Source organism: Suncus etruscus, chromosome 3 (assembly GCF_024139225.1).
Source record: "Suncus etruscus isolate mSunEtr1 chromosome 3, mSunEtr1.pri.cur, whole genome shotgun sequence".
In the NCBI taxonomy this organism is placed as follows: domain Eukaryota; kingdom Metazoa; phylum Chordata; class Mammalia; order Eulipotyphla; family Soricidae; genus Suncus; species Suncus etruscus.
This window is the reverse complement of record NC_064850.1, coordinates 74,952,894-74,974,676: the sequence shown is the minus strand read 5'-3', so window position 1 is coordinate 74,974,676 and position 21,783 is coordinate 74,952,894. Positions and strand designations below refer to the sequence as shown.

At 36.8% G+C, this 21,783-nt stretch overlaps 1 protein-coding gene across 1 annotated transcript in view; it reads right to left on the bottom strand.

The window, feature by feature from the left end:
* The window catches only part of LOC126004365 (E3 ubiquitin-protein ligase TRIP12-like), a 53,876-nt gene extending 35,122 nt beyond the window's left edge, over positions 1–18,754 (bottom strand). Inside the window, exon 1 of the mRNA XM_049770809.1 lies at positions 18,608–18,754. Within this exon, the coding sequence (XP_049626766.1) occupies positions 18,608–18,754 (147 nt within the window). The remainder of the gene's footprint in view (positions 1–18,607) is intronic.
* Positions 18,755–21,783: the final 3,029 nt, after the last annotated feature.

The window sequence follows — 21,783 nt, the reverse complement described above, 5'->3', positions numbered from 1 at the left end:
ACAATCCAAAACACCATTACAATCTAGCCAACAACCAAGCAATAATCACGAGCCCAAAATAAAATGAAAAAAAAAAAAAAGAAAAAGAAAAAATATTGTGCTTCCTTTCCCCCCCCCTTTTGAAAAATCACAGTAAATATTGGGGAGAGTAGAAAGGGAATTCCCTTGGCCTAAGAGATACAGGGTTTCTCTGCCCTTGAAGCGTACTATAATGGGAATAACAACAGCAGGGGTCTCAAATTCGCAGCCTGCAGTTTGTGGCCCTCCGTACAACATTTTGTGGCCCGCAGCCAGCCTTCAAATATTGCAATATTCATGATTATTCGCTTACCAAATAATCGCAATAAAAATCGCATTAGTAAGAAAACAATCGCATTAAACATTTGCATACCCCGAGCAGTTCCGTTCAGGGTAGGCAAATGTTTAATGCGATTTTTTGTGATTTTTTCTTACTAATGCGATTTTCATTGCGAATATTTGGTAAGCGAAATCCCTTATGCTGTCCTGCCTCACCCCGACTTTGCCTCCTGCAACCCCAAGTAAATTGATTTTGAGACCCCTGAACTCCATACATGCTCTTTTACTCTGCCTTAGGTCTTTTTGTGGTGTCTGGGAACTTTTTGCTCAGTCATGGATAATAATTTCAGGCCTCTGTAACCAAAGATTGTGGCACAGGTCATATGATGGAGCCTAGGATAGAGTCTTTCTTTATGGTTTTAGAAGTTCTGTTCCAACACTGTTGTTGCAATCAGTCTTATGTAATTGGTGGTCTTGGTGTTTGCACCAATCCTAAGAAGAAGCCTAGGATAGTCTTTCATTATGTTTTCAGAAGTTCTGCTCAGCTGCAGTTGACACAGTCAGATCTCTGGAATTAGAGTTCTTGGTTGTTGTACAGATTGTAGGCCAAAGCCTAGGCTAGGGTCTTTTTTTATAAGTCCCAGGATAAGTTCTGCCCAATCATGGTTGTCACAGTCGGTCTTCTGTAGTCAGCGATCCTGCTTTTGTGTGAATGTTTTAATTCCATGATTAACTATGGTGAAAAATATTGAGTAAAGCCAAGAGTTTTATATACCAGACTATATTATTTACATAAAATTTTCTAGAAAATGGTACATTTCTAAGAAAAAAGTACTGAAATGTAATATTGCTTATTGAGTTAATAAAAATATTTTTTGTCCAATGGGAAGGAAGAAAAAAATTAGGATTGGTCAGAGGAAAGAAAAAATAGACAAGAAAAAGACTGCCTGTGTACATAATGAGTGTGAACTGTCAACTGGAGAATATTGATGAAGAAAGTCTGTAAGTGACATGGAATGAAAACAAAGACACATTGAAAATGGCAGGCATGTGAAAATGAAAAATCTGTATTCAAAGTTTGGACCCTGTTGAGTAGAACACTGGCTAAAGTTCCCGAGTATAGAAAATAGGCCAGCTCAGAGGTTTGCAGATCTAAACACTCTTTCCTAATCAATTTCTTTCTGATCAATTTCTCAGGAAGGCTGAGATGGTGGATATCTAGTTTTAAATTTAATATTGATTTTGAAGTGAGTTACAGATTATCTCTTTAGGACATTTTCTTTTAGCAAATTAGATATTGAAATCTGAATACTCTGATAACTAAGAATTTAGCAGGCCTCTCTTCCTAGCTTTTGGCTTTGCATTTGGCTTACAGTTGGGACAGGAAAAAATATATAGCATAGGATAATAGTTCTCTAAACAACAGTCATGCTCTCTCTTTATCTCTCTCTCTCCTTTTCACTTCTCTCATGAAGATGATAGTCTGTAAGTAATGAGACTGTTTTTGTGGAACTTTCTATATTCTCATTGCTATTCAGATAACATTTCTATGACCTCTTGAATGGCAGAACCTAGATCTTGGCAGTGAACTAATGATTTCTATGGATTTGAACCCCTGTCTTAGCTCCATTAGCAAACCACCCTCCCTAGGAGGAAAAAAATTCATACATAGAAGCACATTTTATGGTTTTATAATGAGTGCATGTAATTAGAAAGAGAAGAAAAAAGAGCAAGTGTAAAATGTCTCCTTTGCCATGAACCCTGGCCTAATATTCTAGAATATATAAATTAATGTTCACTATCCTCTCTACCTCCAGAAAATATTGATAGGTATGATGAGGGGAGTTTATTAATCTGTCTTTCTCTTTGGAAGACCATTTAAATGACTAAATTGTAGACATAAATTAGAATAATGGTGAGACCTACATGTAGGTCATGTGACACATATATTTGACTGTACAGATTAACTAAAAGAATAGAAAATGTTTCAAATAAAAGGGTACATATAATCTGAAAACTCTAAACAGAGAATCACAGTTATGTATCAGGGATTTTTCACTTCCTTATCTTTCTGCTGATCCTTTTGACAAAGGTACTATCCCTCTTCTTAGACTACTCTCCATCACTTTTCTTTCACATGGTTAATAATGGTTATTGTGTTATGATGGTTTCTCAAGCACATAATTTCAACACCATACCCATCATCAATATACTCACTTCCTTCCCCTTAAAGATCTCATACTCTCCCTCACTTTATTCTAGTGCATTCAAATACCATGCATTCAGAATGCACTTCAATCTATACAATTGATAGATATATACATATGTATGCATATATACATGCATATATATGCAGAACAACATTTTTTATCCTCTTAACAGAACCTGCTTAGTTTTTGAAAAAACATTTAACTCTTTGCATATTATGCTTTTTTATTTTAAATATGTCCCCTACCATCTAAGGTGTGAAATCTGTGACACTAAATCACCCATCATAGTAACAATGGTTGGGACATAGCAATCATTCAATAAACAATTGTGTGTCTCATATGAAATGTGCTTTAGTCCTATAACTTAATCACCCTGTAACTTAGTCACATGATGTCCCATTTCATTCTTAGTAAAATATGGGTAAAAACAAAAGTAAGTGAAGAGGATACCAAAAATCACTTCTTAGCATAGATCTAAGAAAAATGTCTTAGAACCATGAGGTATGGCCCATCACCAAAAAATAGAGGAATGGGTATGGGGCCCGAGCAATGGTGCAAAAGATAGGGCATTTGCCTTGCATGCACTAACCTAGGACGAACAGTGTTTCGATCCCCCGGCCTGTCATATGGTCCTCCATGCCAGGAGCGATTTCTGAGTGCATAGCCAGGAGTATCCCCTGAACGTCACCAGGATTGGCCCAAAAACAAACAAGCAAAAAAAAATAAATAGAGCAATGGATAGACTGAAGGAATCATAGTGATAGACAATTGTAGAGAATCATTGATGTGTTTGGTAGTGGGCACAAACATTAGCTCTATTGTAACCATGCTCCATAAGCTGTAATATAAACAGTGTTAAAAAGTTAAAAAAATTAAGTGTGAATGTTATAGGGATAAGTGATACCTCCATGGAATAGAATACATATATTTATTGTGCAGGTCCTAAGTATGCTCTACCTCAGCACAAGGTGTCTACCCAGCACAATGGGTCTACATAGCACATAGAATTAGATACTAGTCCTGAGATTATCGTCATTCAACCAACCCTATATGGACAAAGACTTGCCAGTGGAAGCCCTGTACCATATGAGCACTGATAGAGGGACTTCTATTATGAAAAGAGGTATATATATTCTGTGTGTGTATATATATATATATATGTATGTATATTCTGTGTATATATAAGAGGTGTGTATATTCTGTGCTTAATAATTTTACTGTGCATAGTGCTGACTCAGATTCCATTTCAAGTCCACAAAACCCCCTTGAAATGATCATTGAGCCAAAGATTATTAAACCAGAAGAAACTGATCACTGCCAGGTGTGACCCAAAAGCCTAAGTAAATAAATAAAAATATATAATATATGTATTCTTCCCTCCTTCTAAAAATGTTCTGATAGATACCACCACTTACCCAAAAAGAACACTGCTGTTTGTTATTAATAAAATTAAAATTTTGCTTTTCTCATGGAAATGATCATTCTATAGATATCATCATACGGTTTCTTATTTCTCAGAACAGGTCAGTTCTAGTCTAGTCAGAGTAGGAGGGGGTATATCAATTAGGTCATCAGTGATCTAATGGCAGGAATTGTGTCTTTTTAAGACATTCAAGAAGATATCATTAAGAAATGTCACTGATACCCAGAAATGAAAATCTGTTGAAACAAAATCTGTTTGTTTCAAATCTTGATTGCCCCACCTACGAAAACTTGTAATATACCACCTGAGAATGATAGAAATGAGTTTCTGATATAGACTCATGTTGTTTGGATAAAAGAGATAATACTGTCTTCTTAGTAGAGTAATGTACTCAAGGAATACAGGCTTCCATAGAAATGTTTATAATTAACTTGCTTTTACGTTTAAGAACCAAGTTAAAGAAGGAGTTACATAAATGTGACTTTCCCATGTTCATAACTCTTGTATATTTACTTGTGCATGTATTTGAATCATTCTGAGTAACACATAAGCTTTCTAAGGATCAGGGAGACAATTACAATTCTTCCTCTCTTAGTAGGCTAAACAAATGTTTCTCTGAATCTCTTATAGAACTCTCAAGTCAGAAACTCTGGTATGGGTCCTGAACATCATTATTAAAAACAAACAAACATTTATGGCTTTAATATGCATCAGGATTTCTTAATTCACTGGGCTAAATTAAATACAAACATTTGGGTAAAGAAATAGGATGGCAATTCTGAAGAAGGAGAACATTATATGTTCATAGAAGGTTAACTCTGAATGTAAAAAAATTGGATTCAGATTCTATTTATGCTTTTTATTATTGAAATTGCAGAGGGCAATGACCTACATTTACTAAGCTTACATATAACAAAGAAAATTGTAGTATTTACCCCACATGCTTGCCTAGGGAGTAAATTAAGAAGCTGAAGTGAAGGACCTTGTCTCTGTCCCAAAACAAAAATCATCAAAAAAATCCAGAATAAATTTATTGTTGAACCTTGAACAACACATTTGAAGTAGTTGTGTTCATATATTGTCAAATATTCATGTTAAGTGGCTTTACACAGCTATACTAATTGTCTGCTATTTCCTGGGTGCCATCTCAAAGCATACATAGTCTATTAACAAATATTTTGTTATCAATTTAATATAGCATATTCTTGAAATAAAGCAAATATAAACTATTGCACAAAAGAACACTGTTGTTATATAATTAATCTATTGGTATTAATAATAATTTAAGTCATTTCCCTTGGAAAAATCAGGTCAATTTCTAGCTTAGTTTATTCAGATCATCATAAGAAAGAGAAATACATTTACAGTACTGCACTATATCGATACTATAAGCTTGTCATTTTCTTATAAGAAAATACAACTAATAGGTCCCACACTCTTCACTATTAAAGTCCCTCACCCCTCCTCACTATTCAAGCTTCAGCCTATAGGTAACTCCCTTGTTTGTAAGCCTACTAACAGTAATATGACTACTCATAACATTATATATCTGTTTAAAATTTTGAGATTCCTATGCCCTTATTTGCTTACAAAACTTTTTTAGGAATACCATACAAAATTCCTTCCCCCATCCTGTACCTATTAACAATTAGAAAAATAAGAAAATAACTATACAACTATTAAATGGCAGAGAAAAACTAAATAAAAAAGATCTCCTGATGTCTATAACCTCTCTTTCTGGTCAGATCTATGCTGCCTCCTATTGGTTTGTGAAGGGCCAGATTTAGAGAATGGCCATAAAATAACTCATGTCTTTCATGAGCTACCTGTGAAAATGAAAGCATTTTTTTAACTGTCACCCTTCAAATAGGCAGAAACACAAAAATTTCAACAATTCTACATATCCTTAGTTCACGCTCTCAGATTTCTTTAGGAAGTTTCTCTTCCTTTGGAACAGATGGCAGACAATTTGCTCAGGTTTAAAGACTGACTCAGACTCCATGATGAAAATGGCAGCTGCATTCCTGATTTCCACATCCAAATCCCACGCACTGGACTCTGTTAATGTAAACTGACTCACAACCCAACTCTGTCTCGGCAGTGATATTGCCTTGAAAGCTGGCTCTGAAATGCATGTACACATATGCCTTCAGCTAGAAAGAACAAATTCTCTGCTTAAAAAAATTGTTTTTATCTTTTTTGATGTTTATCCTTATACCTAGGCAGATGTTCAAGAGGAAAAGTGCTTCCTTAGTGAGTTGGACGGGAGATTAAGAAGGAAGCTGAGTATTTACCTAAAAGGAACACTGCTGTGTGTTATTAATAAAATTAACCTTTTGCTGTTATTAATAACAAAGGTTATTTTCCTGGAAAACTTTAGGCTTGATTCTAGGTGTTTTGAATATGTGGGCTCTTATGTATTTCATTCATTTCCTGCTCTCTATCACTCTCTGTGTGTCTCTGTCACCTTGTCTCTGTGTCTGTCTGTCTGTCTGTCTGTCTCTCTCTCTCTCTCAGTAGGCTTTGGGGTTCTGACTGTAAACTATAATTCCTGTTTGCTAGATCATGGGTGTTTTAGGACATCCCCTGGCAGTTATAAAACTACTGACCAGTGAAGCCTTTTCTGCAAATGGAATTCATTCAGGATTTGTGCTATTATATTAATGGGTTTAATTTAAACAGGACTAGCCTCGCTGGTCAAATTACTGCCATTTAAATCAATTGGTTTAGGGGGAAAGACAGCCTGACCAGAGCTATTAGACTGCAATTTATTACTGTATCAGCTTTTAAACCAGGGAAGCAAGTTGGCTAATGTCTAGCCTCTGTCCTTGGAGCTCGAGTACAAAATACAGTCATGAGAATCTTGAGAGTTTAAGAAAGGAGAAAAAAATATTAATTTTGAAGCAACCTTTCATCAGAAAGACCAGGTAACCCTTGAGAAAATCTGAATGGCAGGATCCTGTGGGTGCCTTTGATGTCTTTTCATTAGATTGAGATTCAAATGATCTTACAGATGTATTAGTTTAAAAAGGCTTTTTTACTTGGATATTTCCCCTTCATAAAAAAAAAAAATAGCACTGCTTTCTTTCTCCATACATTTCAACCTGATTCAAATAGAAAAGCAAAAGAGAAGAAAATGCTTTAGATGTTCTCTTTTGATTTTTTCCAATCTTGCCTGAATAAAATGGAATGGGAGATCAAGAACACTCAATTAATTGCAACACTGGGTGTCACAAGGAGAGGGAGGGAGAGATGAAGGTGGGGGTTTAGGGACGCACAATCCTCACAAATGCATAGATTCAAAGGAGGAAGAAGAAGGGGGAATAAAAAAGCGTGTCTGTATTTTATGGCACTCGGTAAGCTTTTCGCTTGTATTTATAGCTGCAATTATATCTCAATGAGGTTTGTCTACAGTGTTGGCTTCACGCTAATTTTCCCCCTCACTGCATTCTTGGAATAGGCTCGGACTGTTTATGAACCAGACATATTGACCTCATTTACAGCTAGCAGTTTAAATCCATAATTTTTCCACCCACAATCCCTCTTTGACATTCCGGCGGTGCGGCCGGCTCAGCGAGACTGAACTAAAAGTCTCACACTTCATTGAACACCATTATGCGGCTTTATGCTTATAAGCCTGTTTCCCTCGGCTGCCTTTCAGCTTTGCTGGAGATCCTTTTGGCCACAGGCCGGCAGTGATTAACTGGAAGAATCCAATAAATCACCCTGTCAGCCAGCAGGCTCTCCTCACTATGTCTACACATCGACGTTTGGATTTGCACCACTCTCTCTCTCTCTCTCTCTCTCTCTCTCTCTCTTATTCTTTTGATTTTTCTCTCCCTCTTTTCTTTCTCCTCTCTCTTCCTACAGAGCCATTCAACACCTTTTTTTCTCTTCTCACAAGGTGAACTTGAACTGCTTTTGTGAGCATAACTGGGTCCCACCAGCAGCCCTCTGGGGAGATAAACCTCTTTTTGATTTGCACACTTTCCCTGGCACTGACTTTCCCGCCCACCCTCCTCTTTCAATTAATCCACCCCTTAACTCATGGCTGCGTCACTGAACCAGCTGCCCTGCAGGGGAAAGGACAGACAAGCAGATGGGGATGAGAGAGAGTGGCTGGGAGCCAGATGCTGAGGAGGAAATCCCACAAATTCCTGTCAACTCCAGGGCTTTCTATGAGGGGAGGGGAGAAATATGGGAAGGGAGGAACAGAACAAGGCATTGAGCCTTGCTTCTGAACTCTGTTTTCCCAGGAATCATACAACCTGACATACATCAGGTAATAACACCAGGATCCATTTCTTTAGGGGAGTCCATGTTAGGGGGGGTTGTGTGGGAGAAATATATATATTTGTTCACACATGTCCAGGAATATCGACAATACTCTTTGAGACTCCTTGCAAATGAGATAAGGAGGTGCAGCTAATGCTTTAGATAGAGAAAGTGCAGCCTTTCAAAGCAGATCACCAACCAGGGGTGCTGGGGCAATGCTCATAGCAGATTCTTGACAGCCTCAAACTTCTCTTGCACATGAGTGAACTGGGTGAGTAAAATCGTCTCTTCTTTGACTTGCTTGGTAATTTCCCACCCCAGCTCTTTCATATTCTTCACATGGCCATAGTCGTCTTTTGTCTGGAATTATTTCTGTACTGTGAGCACAATTTGTTTGATGTTGAGACATCAAATAGACTACGCTGTCTGAGTGGCCAAAGGAAGCAAGATTCTTGCTTTTAAAAACTCCATTGCAGAAATGACAAAAGACTGTCTGAGGTGCTCACACAAAAGATAAGAGAGAAGGGAAGGGATGGGACGGGTCAGGGGTGATTATGTTCCAACCCTCCCTGAAACACACCGTGGGTTCTGAAACTCTGAAGATGACGTGGAACAGCAGGAAACTGCTGTGAGGTGAGAGGAAAGGATACAGCCAGAAAGGGTGGCTTTTAAAGGGAGGGGCTTGCAGTTTGTGCCAGCTGAGAGGCATAACATTGCTCTATCCATGACTCCCCCTTCTGACTGATCTTTGCTATACATTTCTTATGAAACTTGCATTTTTGTAAACGACTTTTTCTCCTCGTTAGTTAGCTAAGTAGATCAGGCATTCATTAAAAGTTAGGCTGACAAAGAGGGACTAGGGAGAAGACCTGAAATCTCTTCTGTGTATGTGATAAATATAACAACGTATCTGATATCTATAAGGAAATTCAATTCTTCGATTTCTATACAGACTGATATGCATAAACAACAATCAGGAAAAATGAGTTGATTTTGGATGCATAATAATCCTCATTGCCTATTTGTGCTCCCACTGGTGTCCACTGAGTTCTTTCTTATCTCTATTTGCATCATCAATTCTCATTCTTGGTTCATTTACTCCACTGCACAACTATTAACCATAGGACCAATTTTACCCAAATATCTAAGTCATTATCTAAGAGATGAAACTCAATGGGTTAACATGACAAGTTCCAGTGCATTCTCACAGGACATACTGGAGCTACTGATGCAAAAGATATAACAAAGTTACCTTTGTTATATTTCTGTACATCACAGAAGGGGAAAATTATCCCTCAGCATATTTAAGTAAACATTTCTTGCATGCGTGTTTAATTATATAAAATATGAAGACTGCATAGACATTGTAAGTATAAAATAAGGAAGTAGGTTTTACTTGTTTTATTAGCATGAGATGGGTGGATTTTTTTTTATTTCAAAAAATAACGATTAGGAAGGAAACCTCCATGATGCTCACATAATTTTATTGTGAATGCGTTTAAAGTCCATCATCTCCAAAATGCATCAGCTATTTTATAAATAAAGTTACCTCAATATGAATTAGCTTCAAAAAGATGAGTAAAAACTTTTGCCACCATTCTGTAGAAAATGATTCTTTGGGGATAGTATAATCTGTGCAAAATACTTTGCACACCTTAGATGCAAGGTGATGTTGAGATTTATGTCAACATTATCATTAAAAATTTCCTTTGTGGAACTCAATATTTCAATATTATCTTATTGATTCTAGCAGCATTATAAACAAGAGGAAAAAGAATAGTTTCAAAGAATAGTTTCAGGAAGATAGTTAAAACAGAATCAAAAGTACTGGGTTTTCTTGTTCTCCAAACTACCTTTATAACCTCAGGGACACTTACATTTTTGTTTTCAGGGATACTTACTCTTTTTCCTACACAATGAAAGCACCAAGGAGATAATGTCAATGTTTTCCTATTCAACAATAAGGAGAGTTGAGTTCTAGTCTTTTGTACCATAATTTTGTACTCCTCTTGCTCCAGAGGCTTTATATATATAAGCTTAATAAAAAATATTCTCATCCCATTTAACCTTTGTTAAACTTCAAGTTGCATCCCTGTTTCTTTGTCCAATTTCTGGCTGTCGAGATTCTATTAGTTGACTTTTTCAGTCTATAGCTTCTGCCTTCACAGTTTCATCCACTGTTTTAGTTATTACTAACATGCTCAGTGAAAAAAGTCAGAGGGAGAGAGACAGATACAGAATAGTCTCACTCATCTATGGGATTTAAAAAAAATAAAAGACAGTATTGTAATCATTCCCAGAGACAATAGAGATGAAGGTTGAAAGGACTGGCCCATGATATGAAGCTTACCACAAAGAGTATTGAGTGTAGTTAGAGGAATAACTATATTAACAACTATCATGACAATGGTAATACATGTGAGAAATTGAATGCCTGTCTTGAATACAGGAATGGGGTAGGAGAGAAGGGGGATGGGTACATTGGTGGTGGGAAGGTTGCACTGATGAAGGGAGGTATTCTTCTCTATAACTGAAATCTTACTACAAACATAATTGTAATCAAGATACTTAAATATATTTTTAAAAATCAAAATAATAAAATAAAAACAAAGACAAAAAACATTTGTAATGTGGCAGATAGTTTTGTTCTCAAAAACCATCCCAATCATCATTCCAATTATTTGCAATATACATTCTAACCTGAATGTATCCAAAAAATCTCAAATAATACAGGCAAATTGAGAACACATTTCTACTTCTTCACATGACTAAATAAGAGTTCACACAGAAAACATACAATAAAGAGTGCAGAGCAACATGGGAATTAGATCTTCTACTCTTAGATATGACCTCTAAATTTCTAAAAAATTTAAAAAGAAAATTGAGTATTGTCAAGAACTATGGTAGACAAGAATGTATTAGACTCAGTATCAATCTCTCTTTGTTTCAATTTATGTCACGGGCCAAATGCAGGAAAAGTTGGAATCCTTCTGCATGTAATTATATTTGCATGTGAACAAGGCTTAAAATGTTGGAGGAGGAGCTATGTCAAAAGCAGGACTTAGTATGTTGGCAGATCAGTGGTAATATTCATGATTGAAAATTTCTGGTATTTTACCAAAATATTCAGAACATATCCTTTATTTCTGCTTTTCAGAGTTCACAGAAAATGTGTCCTGTGGCTCCCATTTACCCCAAATCATATAAGAAACAGAATTAATGGAGTAAAGCAGACAGTCCTTATTTTCTAATTTTTTGTGTGTCAATACGCCTACCTATGACTGAGATAAAAAAGAATGGAATTCCTTTGCTTCTACATCCAATAAGCTGCTCATATCAATTCATTATACCCTCACACAATAATTATCATAAATACAACCCAAATTTTCAATCCATCTACCACCTTTGTAAATTATTTCTTACCTAGACTGTTGCAATAGTTTCCAAAGAGAACTTACTATTTTCCTTACATTTATAAATACATTTATAAATTTTCCCCTGAAAATCCATTGTTATATACCTTCAGAGTTCAAAAACAAATGTGAACTCCAAGACCTAGATCTTTAAAATAAGAGAATTTTTTCTGCCATATTTTCCCATTGGGATTTTGGTAGACAGTTTCAATCACCATTTTGTTCCATACCTTCCCTAATTCATACTGTGTCTCCTGGCTATAATGCCTTTTCCTTGATCTCTTTCAAGATGTTTACAAGTCTTTATTAAGAGTCAATGCTTACCAAAATTACACTCCCAACCATCTGAGTAACTCTTACTCTGAAAATTCTAGAATGCTTTATTGAGACTCTTCTTAAGGTTTATGTATTATGACTAAACTGCATGTAAAATGACCTGAATTAGACCACAACTTTTTAAAAATATGGCCCCATTGCTCAGTGAATCTCTTCCAAGCCTTAGCACGTAATAGAAGAGGTGTGAGAACTTTCTTTCTAAGTGTACTGTTTCTGAGATTAGACTTTCCTAGGAAGGTAAAATAGTGGAACAAAAGCAAATTAAAGAACTAAACATCTTTAGTCATTTTTATTTTAGGAGGGTAGCATGGGTCATCTCCAGTTCTCATCAGGGCTTATTCCTAGCTCTGTACTTAGAAATAAGTCTTGGCAGTGTTCTTAAGATTATACGCAGTGCTAGGGATTAATCTGTGTCAATTGCGTATAAGTCAAACACTATTGCTATATTATTATACTGTTATTATTGCTATTATTGCTATATTATCTTTAGAATCTCAGTCATTTTTTAATTTAAAGTTAAACTTCAAAGTAAAATATTGAATAGAATTACAATAGTTAATATTCTTTTTATTCCCAGACCAAAATTTAAACTCAACACCAAAATTTCTTAAATTTTTTTTTTAAGAAATTACTGATTTGTATGATCAAAAGTTCAGAAGCAAAATAACTGTAAGTCTCAGGAGAGCTTATATTAGGACTTGGTCCTTTGTTATGGTTTGATCTTACTTACATAATATATTCAGTTTACTCAATCATCCCTGTTCCTCTTCCTGTACATGAAGTTCTGTTACTTACAGTTTCAACATAAGTGTTGGAGCTTTTTCTGTAGCTACTTGAGACACATGGCAATCCCTGAACAAATGAATTTGTCCCAGGATCAGAATTTTTGAGTAGTTTTGCTAACCTGTCATTTCATCACAAATCAGAATTGGAGATAGATAATCTCCCAAAGGAAACTCTCAAGGACCATCAGAACACACACACACACACACACACACACACACACACACACACACACACACACACAAATGTTCTCACAATAGGTTTAGGAAAGTGAAGACTGAAGACTCCCTGAAGACTCCTGCTTGTCTCTTTTATGTTTTTCTCATCTGTTTCTTTAATTCTTCCATTATTTTAGCTCACTATTTCTACAACCTGTTCATTTTTTAAATTCAAATATATTTTCAATTAATAATATGCTCCATATGTTTATGGTAATAAATCAAGACAATTTTCTTAAACATTGACACCTAAAAATGATTTGTATGTAAATCTAATACTACTAATTCTTACCACTTGTGTTATGCCTGTGTCTTCAAAACACTTCACAACATCATTAACTAATTAGTCTTCAAGATGCCTCTCTGGAGTTGGATAGGTATTAGCTGGAGGTGCAGACACAGAGGAAGCACTTAGATTATATACCCTGTAAGAAAACTACCAATGAACTCAAAATAATTTCCTTCTAGTTTTGTCTGTCAAATAAAAGTCTTCTTCTAGTTCACAAAGCAGAGAACTAGGAGTTCTGCAGGTATCAGCTACACTAAGTAAATGCATTCATCACTGAATATCTTTACTTGCATTATTAACTGCCTGAATAGAATACCACAGTTCAAATCGCAGGTAAGCATGGCTGCAGCGATATCTAGAAGGAAAGATGGATACCAGCGGAGAGAAAATGAGACTCAGTACTATAAATAAGGGCAAGCTGGATAAATAAAAAAGGAAAAGAAAACTAAACTCATTTGACTTCTATGGAAAGAATAATTCTCCAATGAATGTAGAAAGATCCAAAAAAGCACATATGGCGGTCGGAGTGACAGCACAGGTGGTAGGGCATTTGCCTTACACGCTCTAACCTAGAACCTCAGTTCGACCCCCCAGTGTCCTATTTGGTCCCCAAAGCCAGGGGCGATTTATGAGCACATAGTCAGGAGTAACCCTTGCATGCTATTGGGTGTGGCCCCCCCAAAAAACAAAAAGCAAACAAACCCATCTGGGGTTTTAAGGACTGCTCAAACAAAATTATCCCACTTTGTCAGCATCTAAGTGGCATCCAGCAGAAGCATATCATGTGGCAGGTGGCCAAGAGTCCCAGTTGGACACCAACATATTCTATTGCCCCTGAGTATTCTTTCTCTTATCTATCTATCTATCTATCTATCTATCTATCTATCTATCTATCTATCTATCATCTATCTATCTATGTATATCTCTCTACTTGTGTGTGTTTGTGTTTTCTTTTCCCCATTGCAATAAGACCACAGATCCAACTTGCCTCACAGAATCACACATAAATACCATGTTAAAGTCCTTTACAGAAGCCTAGTTCTTTGTATTTTGTAAAGTGTATATTTATGAATATAATAATTCCTTCCCTAACCAGCCCCACATCCTATACCTGGAGATCAGGTGAAGCTTCTAGATCCATGCACTTTGCTCAGTAATTCAATAAAGCAACACGTATACTTACTTGAGTGTTCATAATGTTTGAAAATGAAGTCCTGTGGGGAACTCCTTCTAATTGCCAGAGTCACTTACCTTTCCAAGCAAAGAGGTTTTTGTTGGTGACATTAGAGAGCAGGCACTTGTCTGCATTGTAACAGCTTAATTATAAGTATGGGTATAATCACACAATCTGTCATTATACCTTTTTCCACCCTGAGAATTTGTACTGTAATCACTATAACACTATAACAACATGAACAACAGACTGTGTAGCTTCCCTCTGATCATTTCCTTTGCCATGCCTGGTAGAGTTGAGCAGGAGGTTTTGGATAAAAGAACTGTCTCCTATCTAGCAGCAAAAAAACAAATTTGTGTCCTTCACAGAGTGTTCAGAGTTTCCTGCTCATTCAGCCCTCTCTAAAGGACAGTTGAGTCCCTCGCTTTCCTCTCAGCCTCAAGAACCCTCCCTCTGGTTTTATCTGTTTGAAAATTGCACAAGAAGAAACCATCCTTCTGCTATTTTATACCCTAACCAAGTGAAGTGGAAATTGCAGGAAGAAACCTATCCATCTGTTATCCCTCAGCTCAGCAGTGGTTGGAATTTATTTCACTATGCATACTACCCCCTGCCTCTGCCAGGCAGCCTGTGGGGTGAAGTATGGTTGAGGAGGAAGCTTGCCTCTCAGAGAGAAGGTGATTGCCTTTGCAACTTCATCAGCAGAAGTAGCAAACCTATTCATTATCAAACAGCACTGGGCAGTCATAGAGAGCAGCGGATGGGAGGAGAAAAGATGTTGCTGTTGAACTGAAAGTAACCTTGCATTCCACAAGCCACAGACTGCATCATTTCACACTACACTGCCACACCTTTGCCTGCAGTTTCACTTTCCAATGTTTCAGTTACCCCTAATCAACCACAGTCTAAACAGATTACATGAAATGAGATGTTTTGAAAGAGAGACTACACTCACATAACTGTTACAGTCCATTATTATTTTATTAAAGTATACTACATTATAGTACATGCTTCAAGTTCCTTATTTTACTATTACTGTTACTAATCTCTTACTGTGTTTAATTTATAAATCAAAATTTACCATGGGTTTGTAAGTATGGGGGAGAACATAAACACAGTGTTGGTATTATCTGCAATTTTTCACATCTATTGGAAATATTCCAATGTTTCCATTGCAGGAAAAATAATAGTAAGTGGAAGGGATGTGTTTAACACGTCAGCCAAGATGAAACTATGTCAGAACTAGAATCACATTTTTGGACTAAAAAGATTTTGGAGTTAAGTTTTATTGGTAAATGAACTATTGTACTTTATCAATGACTTGTTCTTAAGAAAATGGGCCCCGAGCAAGACAAGCAATACCTGATCACCCACTTCTTTCTAGGATCTGGGAGATTTGTTGTGCCATTCTTCACATCAACCTCTGATGAATGGCTGTGAAATAACATTTGACTTGCTGATGATTGATATACCATTGATCCCTGTCAGCAATCACAATCTTTTGATCAAAACAGATAGCTGATTATTTCTAGAGTTGTCATGAGTGAAAATAGAAACTAAACCTAGTACTTCAAAATCTCCTTTACCAAGTAAGTTTATGGACCTCTCGATTCCTTAAAAATATATGGTTATTTGTTCATGGTGTTTGTGTTTTGTGAATTTTTTTTTGATTATTATTAATTTTTTTATTTTGGGGCTACCCTCGGTGATGCTCAGGGGTTACTCCTGGATATGCACTCAGAAATTGCTCCTGGCTTGGGGAATGATATGGGATGCTGGGGGATCAAACTATGGTCCGTCCTAGGTTAGCACATGCAAGGCAAATGCTCTACGGCTTGCACCACTGCTTTGGTCCCATATTTTGTAAATTTTCTTTGATCCCTAATGGAATATTGCAGGCACCAAGAAAACATAGGAGATCTGAGTCTTAATCACTAATGATATCCCTCACAGATCATCAAATATAGTCTAATCCTTTAATGTTGTTTTACATTTGCCCTCAGGCCTGAACTGATAAGGCAATTAGTGAAAAACTTCCCCCTTTTTAAAATCAAAATGGAACTTAAACTGCATCATCAAAACTGTCAATACCACCTTAAAACAAAACTTACTAAGAACTAACAGTCTATGAAAGCAACATGCAGTGATCATGACAAATGCTTTGCCACAGCCAGTTTCTATGTGGTTTGAGGACAGACTGATGTTACATATTGTGTAAATTTAATATTTTTTTTGTCTTGGAGGTTCAATACCCAATGTTTTTCAGAGTTTCCACCTTGCTATGCTCAGGAATCACTAGGTGAGAGTCTGAGGGGTCTTATCAGGTGCCTCGGATCAATCTCAGGTCAATCCAATTAAAGGCCACATAAAGTTAATTATCACAGGTAGTTAACAACTTAGCAAAGACTTTGTTAGGTCATGTTAATGAATTGAATGTAGATCCCAAGAGTTATCTGAGATATAGTTAAGGTCATTTCATAGGAATGAAAATTATTCACAGTAGAATAATAATATCATCTGTATCGGGAAAAAACTCTGGGAATGACAGAAAATAATACTAGAGTTAGAGGTCTAAACTGCAGACCAGGAACCAGAGAAATTTCTGCTGTTAAAATTTGGTGAAAAAAAGATAATTTTATTATCTAAAGTAGTATCACTAAGAATACAAAATTAGGGGCTGGAGCAGTGGCGCAAATGGTAGGGCATTTGCCTTTTATGCACTGACCTAGGAGAGACCTCAATTCGATCCCTGGGCGTGGTTCCCCAAGCTAGGACTGATTTCTGAGTATAAATAGAAGTATCTTCTGAACGTCACCGGATATGGCCCTAAAACAAACAAAAAGAAGAATACAAACTTAGATTTAATAAATTTATTTTTTCTATTTTAGGAGAAGGAATAGACTCCTTCCTGGAATCTTATGAATTATAACTTTATAACAAGGAAGCAGGGAAAGTGTTTCATTTGTGGCCGAAAGCAAAATGAGTAGGTAGGTCTCTTGCTCAAAATGTGTATATTTTTTTCCCATAAAGTGCCTCTAACATATCATAGTGTGTTTTATCTGCTTTATAATGTTTTTATCTTTCATGAAGGACTAAAGAGCTTTGAGCATATGCAATGGTCTACATTTTTGACACTCTCCAGATCACTTCATTGTCCTTTATATTTATCTTTCAAATTGAACTTCAAAGAAAAAAATAGTAAGAATGTTATAATAGCACCAAACCCCAAGGAAGATCCCTTTTCTGAGCACAGAGCCCTGTAAAACTAACTGCATATTCCCATAAAACTGACCTTCCATGAAAGATATAATGGGTGGTCTAGGTACAAGAAAAAGATAAGAGCAGTATCAGTTTATTTTGAAATAGTTGGGGAGGAACAACAGTATTAGAAAGATCAATTGCAAGTTTAGGCTGAATCAGGAATAGATGCTTACAAGCTTAAAGTTGTTGAAAATACGAAAAAGAACTCCGTGGGTCACTAGACAGATATTTTTGAAACTCACAAATAATTAGAGATAATTCAAGATATAAAGTTGAAGAACAGCAGCTAGCACTTTTATACTAGACGCTATAAAAGTTTCGTGCCCACTTTTCTCACACTCTCCCCTATGTACCACATACTTTTTTTAAGAAGTGATCTGAGAGATCCAAAGCAGTTGGGAAGTTAGAAAACCACTTTCTGTCAGTATTGGGAGATAAATTTTCTTCCAACTTGCAGTAAATCAAAATAAGATCATGGGAGGGGGGGGGGGGCTAGAGCAATAGCACAGCAGGTAGAATATTTGCCAGAACATGAAAATAATTCCTAGCTTCCTAAATAATCCACAGAGCCTCCAAGAAGTAATTTTTTAGCACAGAGGAGTAACTTCTGAGCTGGGTATGACCCAAAAAAAAACACCCAAAATACCATAAAGTCTTTTTCTTTTTTTGGGGGGGTGGAGTCTCTGTACTCAGTGATCACTCCTGGTAGAGATTAGGGATTATAAGGAGTGTCAGAGATTGAACCTGAGTTGGCCAGTGCTCCCTCTGTCTGCTATATAATATTTTTCTGGCCCCAGAAAGACCTTAGTTTTGAATTCAGTAGAATCTGACTGGAATTCTAATATTATCGTGCTGTGTGACCTTGCAAAAACCATTTTTACTCAACTTGTAAAATTCCTTATTTAACATATAATTAAATATCTGATACTTTATTATGCAGCTGAGAAAATAATGGATATGAATTTTCATCTGGGAATGACATGGCCTCCACCGTGCAAGCAGGGGAGTCAGGCAAGAGGCCTCCAGTCCCAGGGCCTTCAGCTGGCAGATGGGTCACCATTTCATCCCAGCCCATGTTCACAGAGGTGGGTTGGGGGAGGAGGAAGGGAACACTAATCAGTGACCCCACCCACCGGGTGGGACGGAGCAGCCAAGGCAGCCTTACAAAAGAGCTTTCCCCTCCTTCTCATCAGTCTTTCTTTTTATGAACCCGCGTGGGCGTATCCGTGCTCCAACTGCTTTTAGTCTATCTTTATTCCATAATGCCATAATTATAGTTTGCCTCTAGGAAAGGAAACAGAATGTGCAAAATCACTGGATAATAAATAATACAGTATATACTCCACATACAGTGCTCATTGTCATATTACATATTTGCTCTAATACTCTATACATAATCTATTCCAGGTAGCCTTTCCCCAGTAAAGTAAAGATTACCCTCACCAAATAGGCTCTGACCAGAAAATGGAAAAACTTTGCTTGCTTTAATTATTTCTTCTTTCTCTCTTTCTCCCCATTTTTATTTTATTTTATTGTATTATTTTATGTTCCATTTTACCTGGGTCTGTTTTTTAACTGTAACCCATGGATCAATCCCATATGTTCGCCATACCAATGGCTGTCTAATGTTCATCTGTAATAGATATAATATCAATTTCATGGTATAGTCTTCCCATACAGTGCTCATTACCATGTCACTTGGTTATTTAGACTTGAAAATTATGATTGTTCTTAAAAGTGCACCACACATAACTTAAGCTAGGAAGCTTTTCTTCAATCTAGTTCACCCTTAACAATCATGATTGGACTGAAAAAGAAAAATAGCGGGGGGAACCTTTTACTGTAAACTTGCCAGCTTTACTTTCTCTCTTTTTTTCTTTTTTTCTTTTTCCCTTCTTTCAGTGTTCTTTCCCATATCACCTGGGAAAGCTTTTCAAATGTAACCAATGAACCTATCCTCTGGCTGCCGATGTAGGCACACCAATGTCAGTCTAATATCCATCTGCAATAGACATGCCTATGTAGTGCAGTGTCCTCCCCTCTATTATAGATAACCCTCCCCCCCCTTTTTCTCTTTTCGCTTACCACCTTACAAACCCTTTGCAAGCCCTTCGTGTTACTTTTAACTTTTAACCTTTTTTTTTTTTTTTTTTTTTAATTCTCAGTCCTTAACTCCTCACGAACCAGATCGTTCTCCCCAGGCTAACCAGATGCCAACCAGCTCCCAAAGAGAAAAAAGATAGATTCTCAGCATGAAAAGGAACTAACAGTCTGCTGCTATCGATTTGCTCTTGGTGGCCCCTCTCCCTTCCCTTCACCGTGCACTTTTGCTTGCTACCAGATTTGGTTCCTGAGAAACCCTCCGCTTGAGAACAATTCCTGATTTGGGACTGTTGAGAGCCATTTTCCCTAGACTCCTCAAAACTAAATCACGGGCACCCTGGATCTTACCCCTTCCCTGCCTATTTCAAAAGATTTAAAGAGGACATATAAATGTCCTTTGAATATATTTCTTTTTTATATACTCCTTTAATAGGCATAACTATTATCAAATATCTTCTTTTGTAGTGGCAACTTCCCCTATCCTCGTGATCCGTTCACTACAAAATACTAGTAGATAAGTCTCTGTTCAAAGTTCATATAAGTAAAAGGTTTCGGGGACTGTTGGTCTCAGCAAGTTGGCCCCCCACTAGAAATACCTTGTGGCAATGCCCCTTTTTGCATAGGCACAATAAAAAGGGAAAGGTCAATAGATGCAAACAAGTTATTATCTAATAGAGATAGGGACACAAAATATTTTATAATGCAGAGGGACCTTACACCCTAAACACTTGGCATAGTGACTTGGCTTAGACTCCAGTTGATAGGACATTGACTATTCACCCCTTGAACCAAGAATACCACCTACGGAAACAAACATGGTTTCCTACATCAGCACCAGGAACATAAATTCTACCAAGGAAGGCCACACAACTGCCATGGCACTGACTTACTCCAAAGTTAGTTCTTATGTCACCCTGACAACCAGACAACAGCAGCAGCCTGCTTTTAGGGCAGGATTCTCTGCAGTATTAACATAGTGAGATGGAACCAGAAGACACTAAATACCACCCAGACTTCGACACAGGACCTATACAGAGACCAGAATCTATAACTACAGTTACCTGACAGCAACAACTGTGATGATGAAGAGCTGACCACCAAGAATGACTATGGGGTTGGAAAACCTAGTATTCCTGGACTTTGAGTTGGTGTTATGCCAAAATACTTTGGGGGTAATATCCCTGTTTTTAAAGCCAAAGGTCTTTCTTCCCAATTTCTTCCATATTTTTCTATGCCTATGCAAATGGCATCTGCCACACACACACACACACCACACACACACACACACACACACACACACATCTTATTTTTTGGTATCTCCCATCTCTAAAGAAAAAAGAAGGAGCATACTAAATCTTCAGCTATTGTAATAACTTTATTGGTGATACAATAATTTTCACAAATGTAACTGCTAATGAACTCTCTCCCCTTCTTTTTCCATACTTTTTTAAAATTTCTCTATTTTCTTTCCATTTTTAATAAATCTTTATTTAAGCACCATGATTACACCATGATCACGTTTGTAGCTGGGTTTCAGTCACAAACAGAATCCCCCTCTTAACAATGCAACATTCCCACCACCAGTAAGTCCCTCTTCCCCCACTCATCTGCATTTGCAACAGACATTCTGTCATCCTGAAGCAAATGTAATGATAGTTATGTCAACAATGTGATACATTTTATTTTAATAAATTAAAAATGAAAATAGTGGATATGAGTACCCTTTATGTCCTATAAAATTAAAATTATATTATTGGATAAGTAATTTGGTGACATGTAAACTTAACTTTTTTATGCCATCAGATATAAAAAGACATGTGAAAAGTGAAAAATTCTGAATACATTCAAAAGCCATTAGAGTTTGTGGTCATAAAGAGTAACTTCTGGTTCAAGTTTCTATATTATAGTCACTTTCCTTGGAGCCAATGCAAGATTGTCATAGATACCTCGTATTTCTTCTTTGCACTCTAACTTTATAATGGACCCATGGTACCCTCTGCT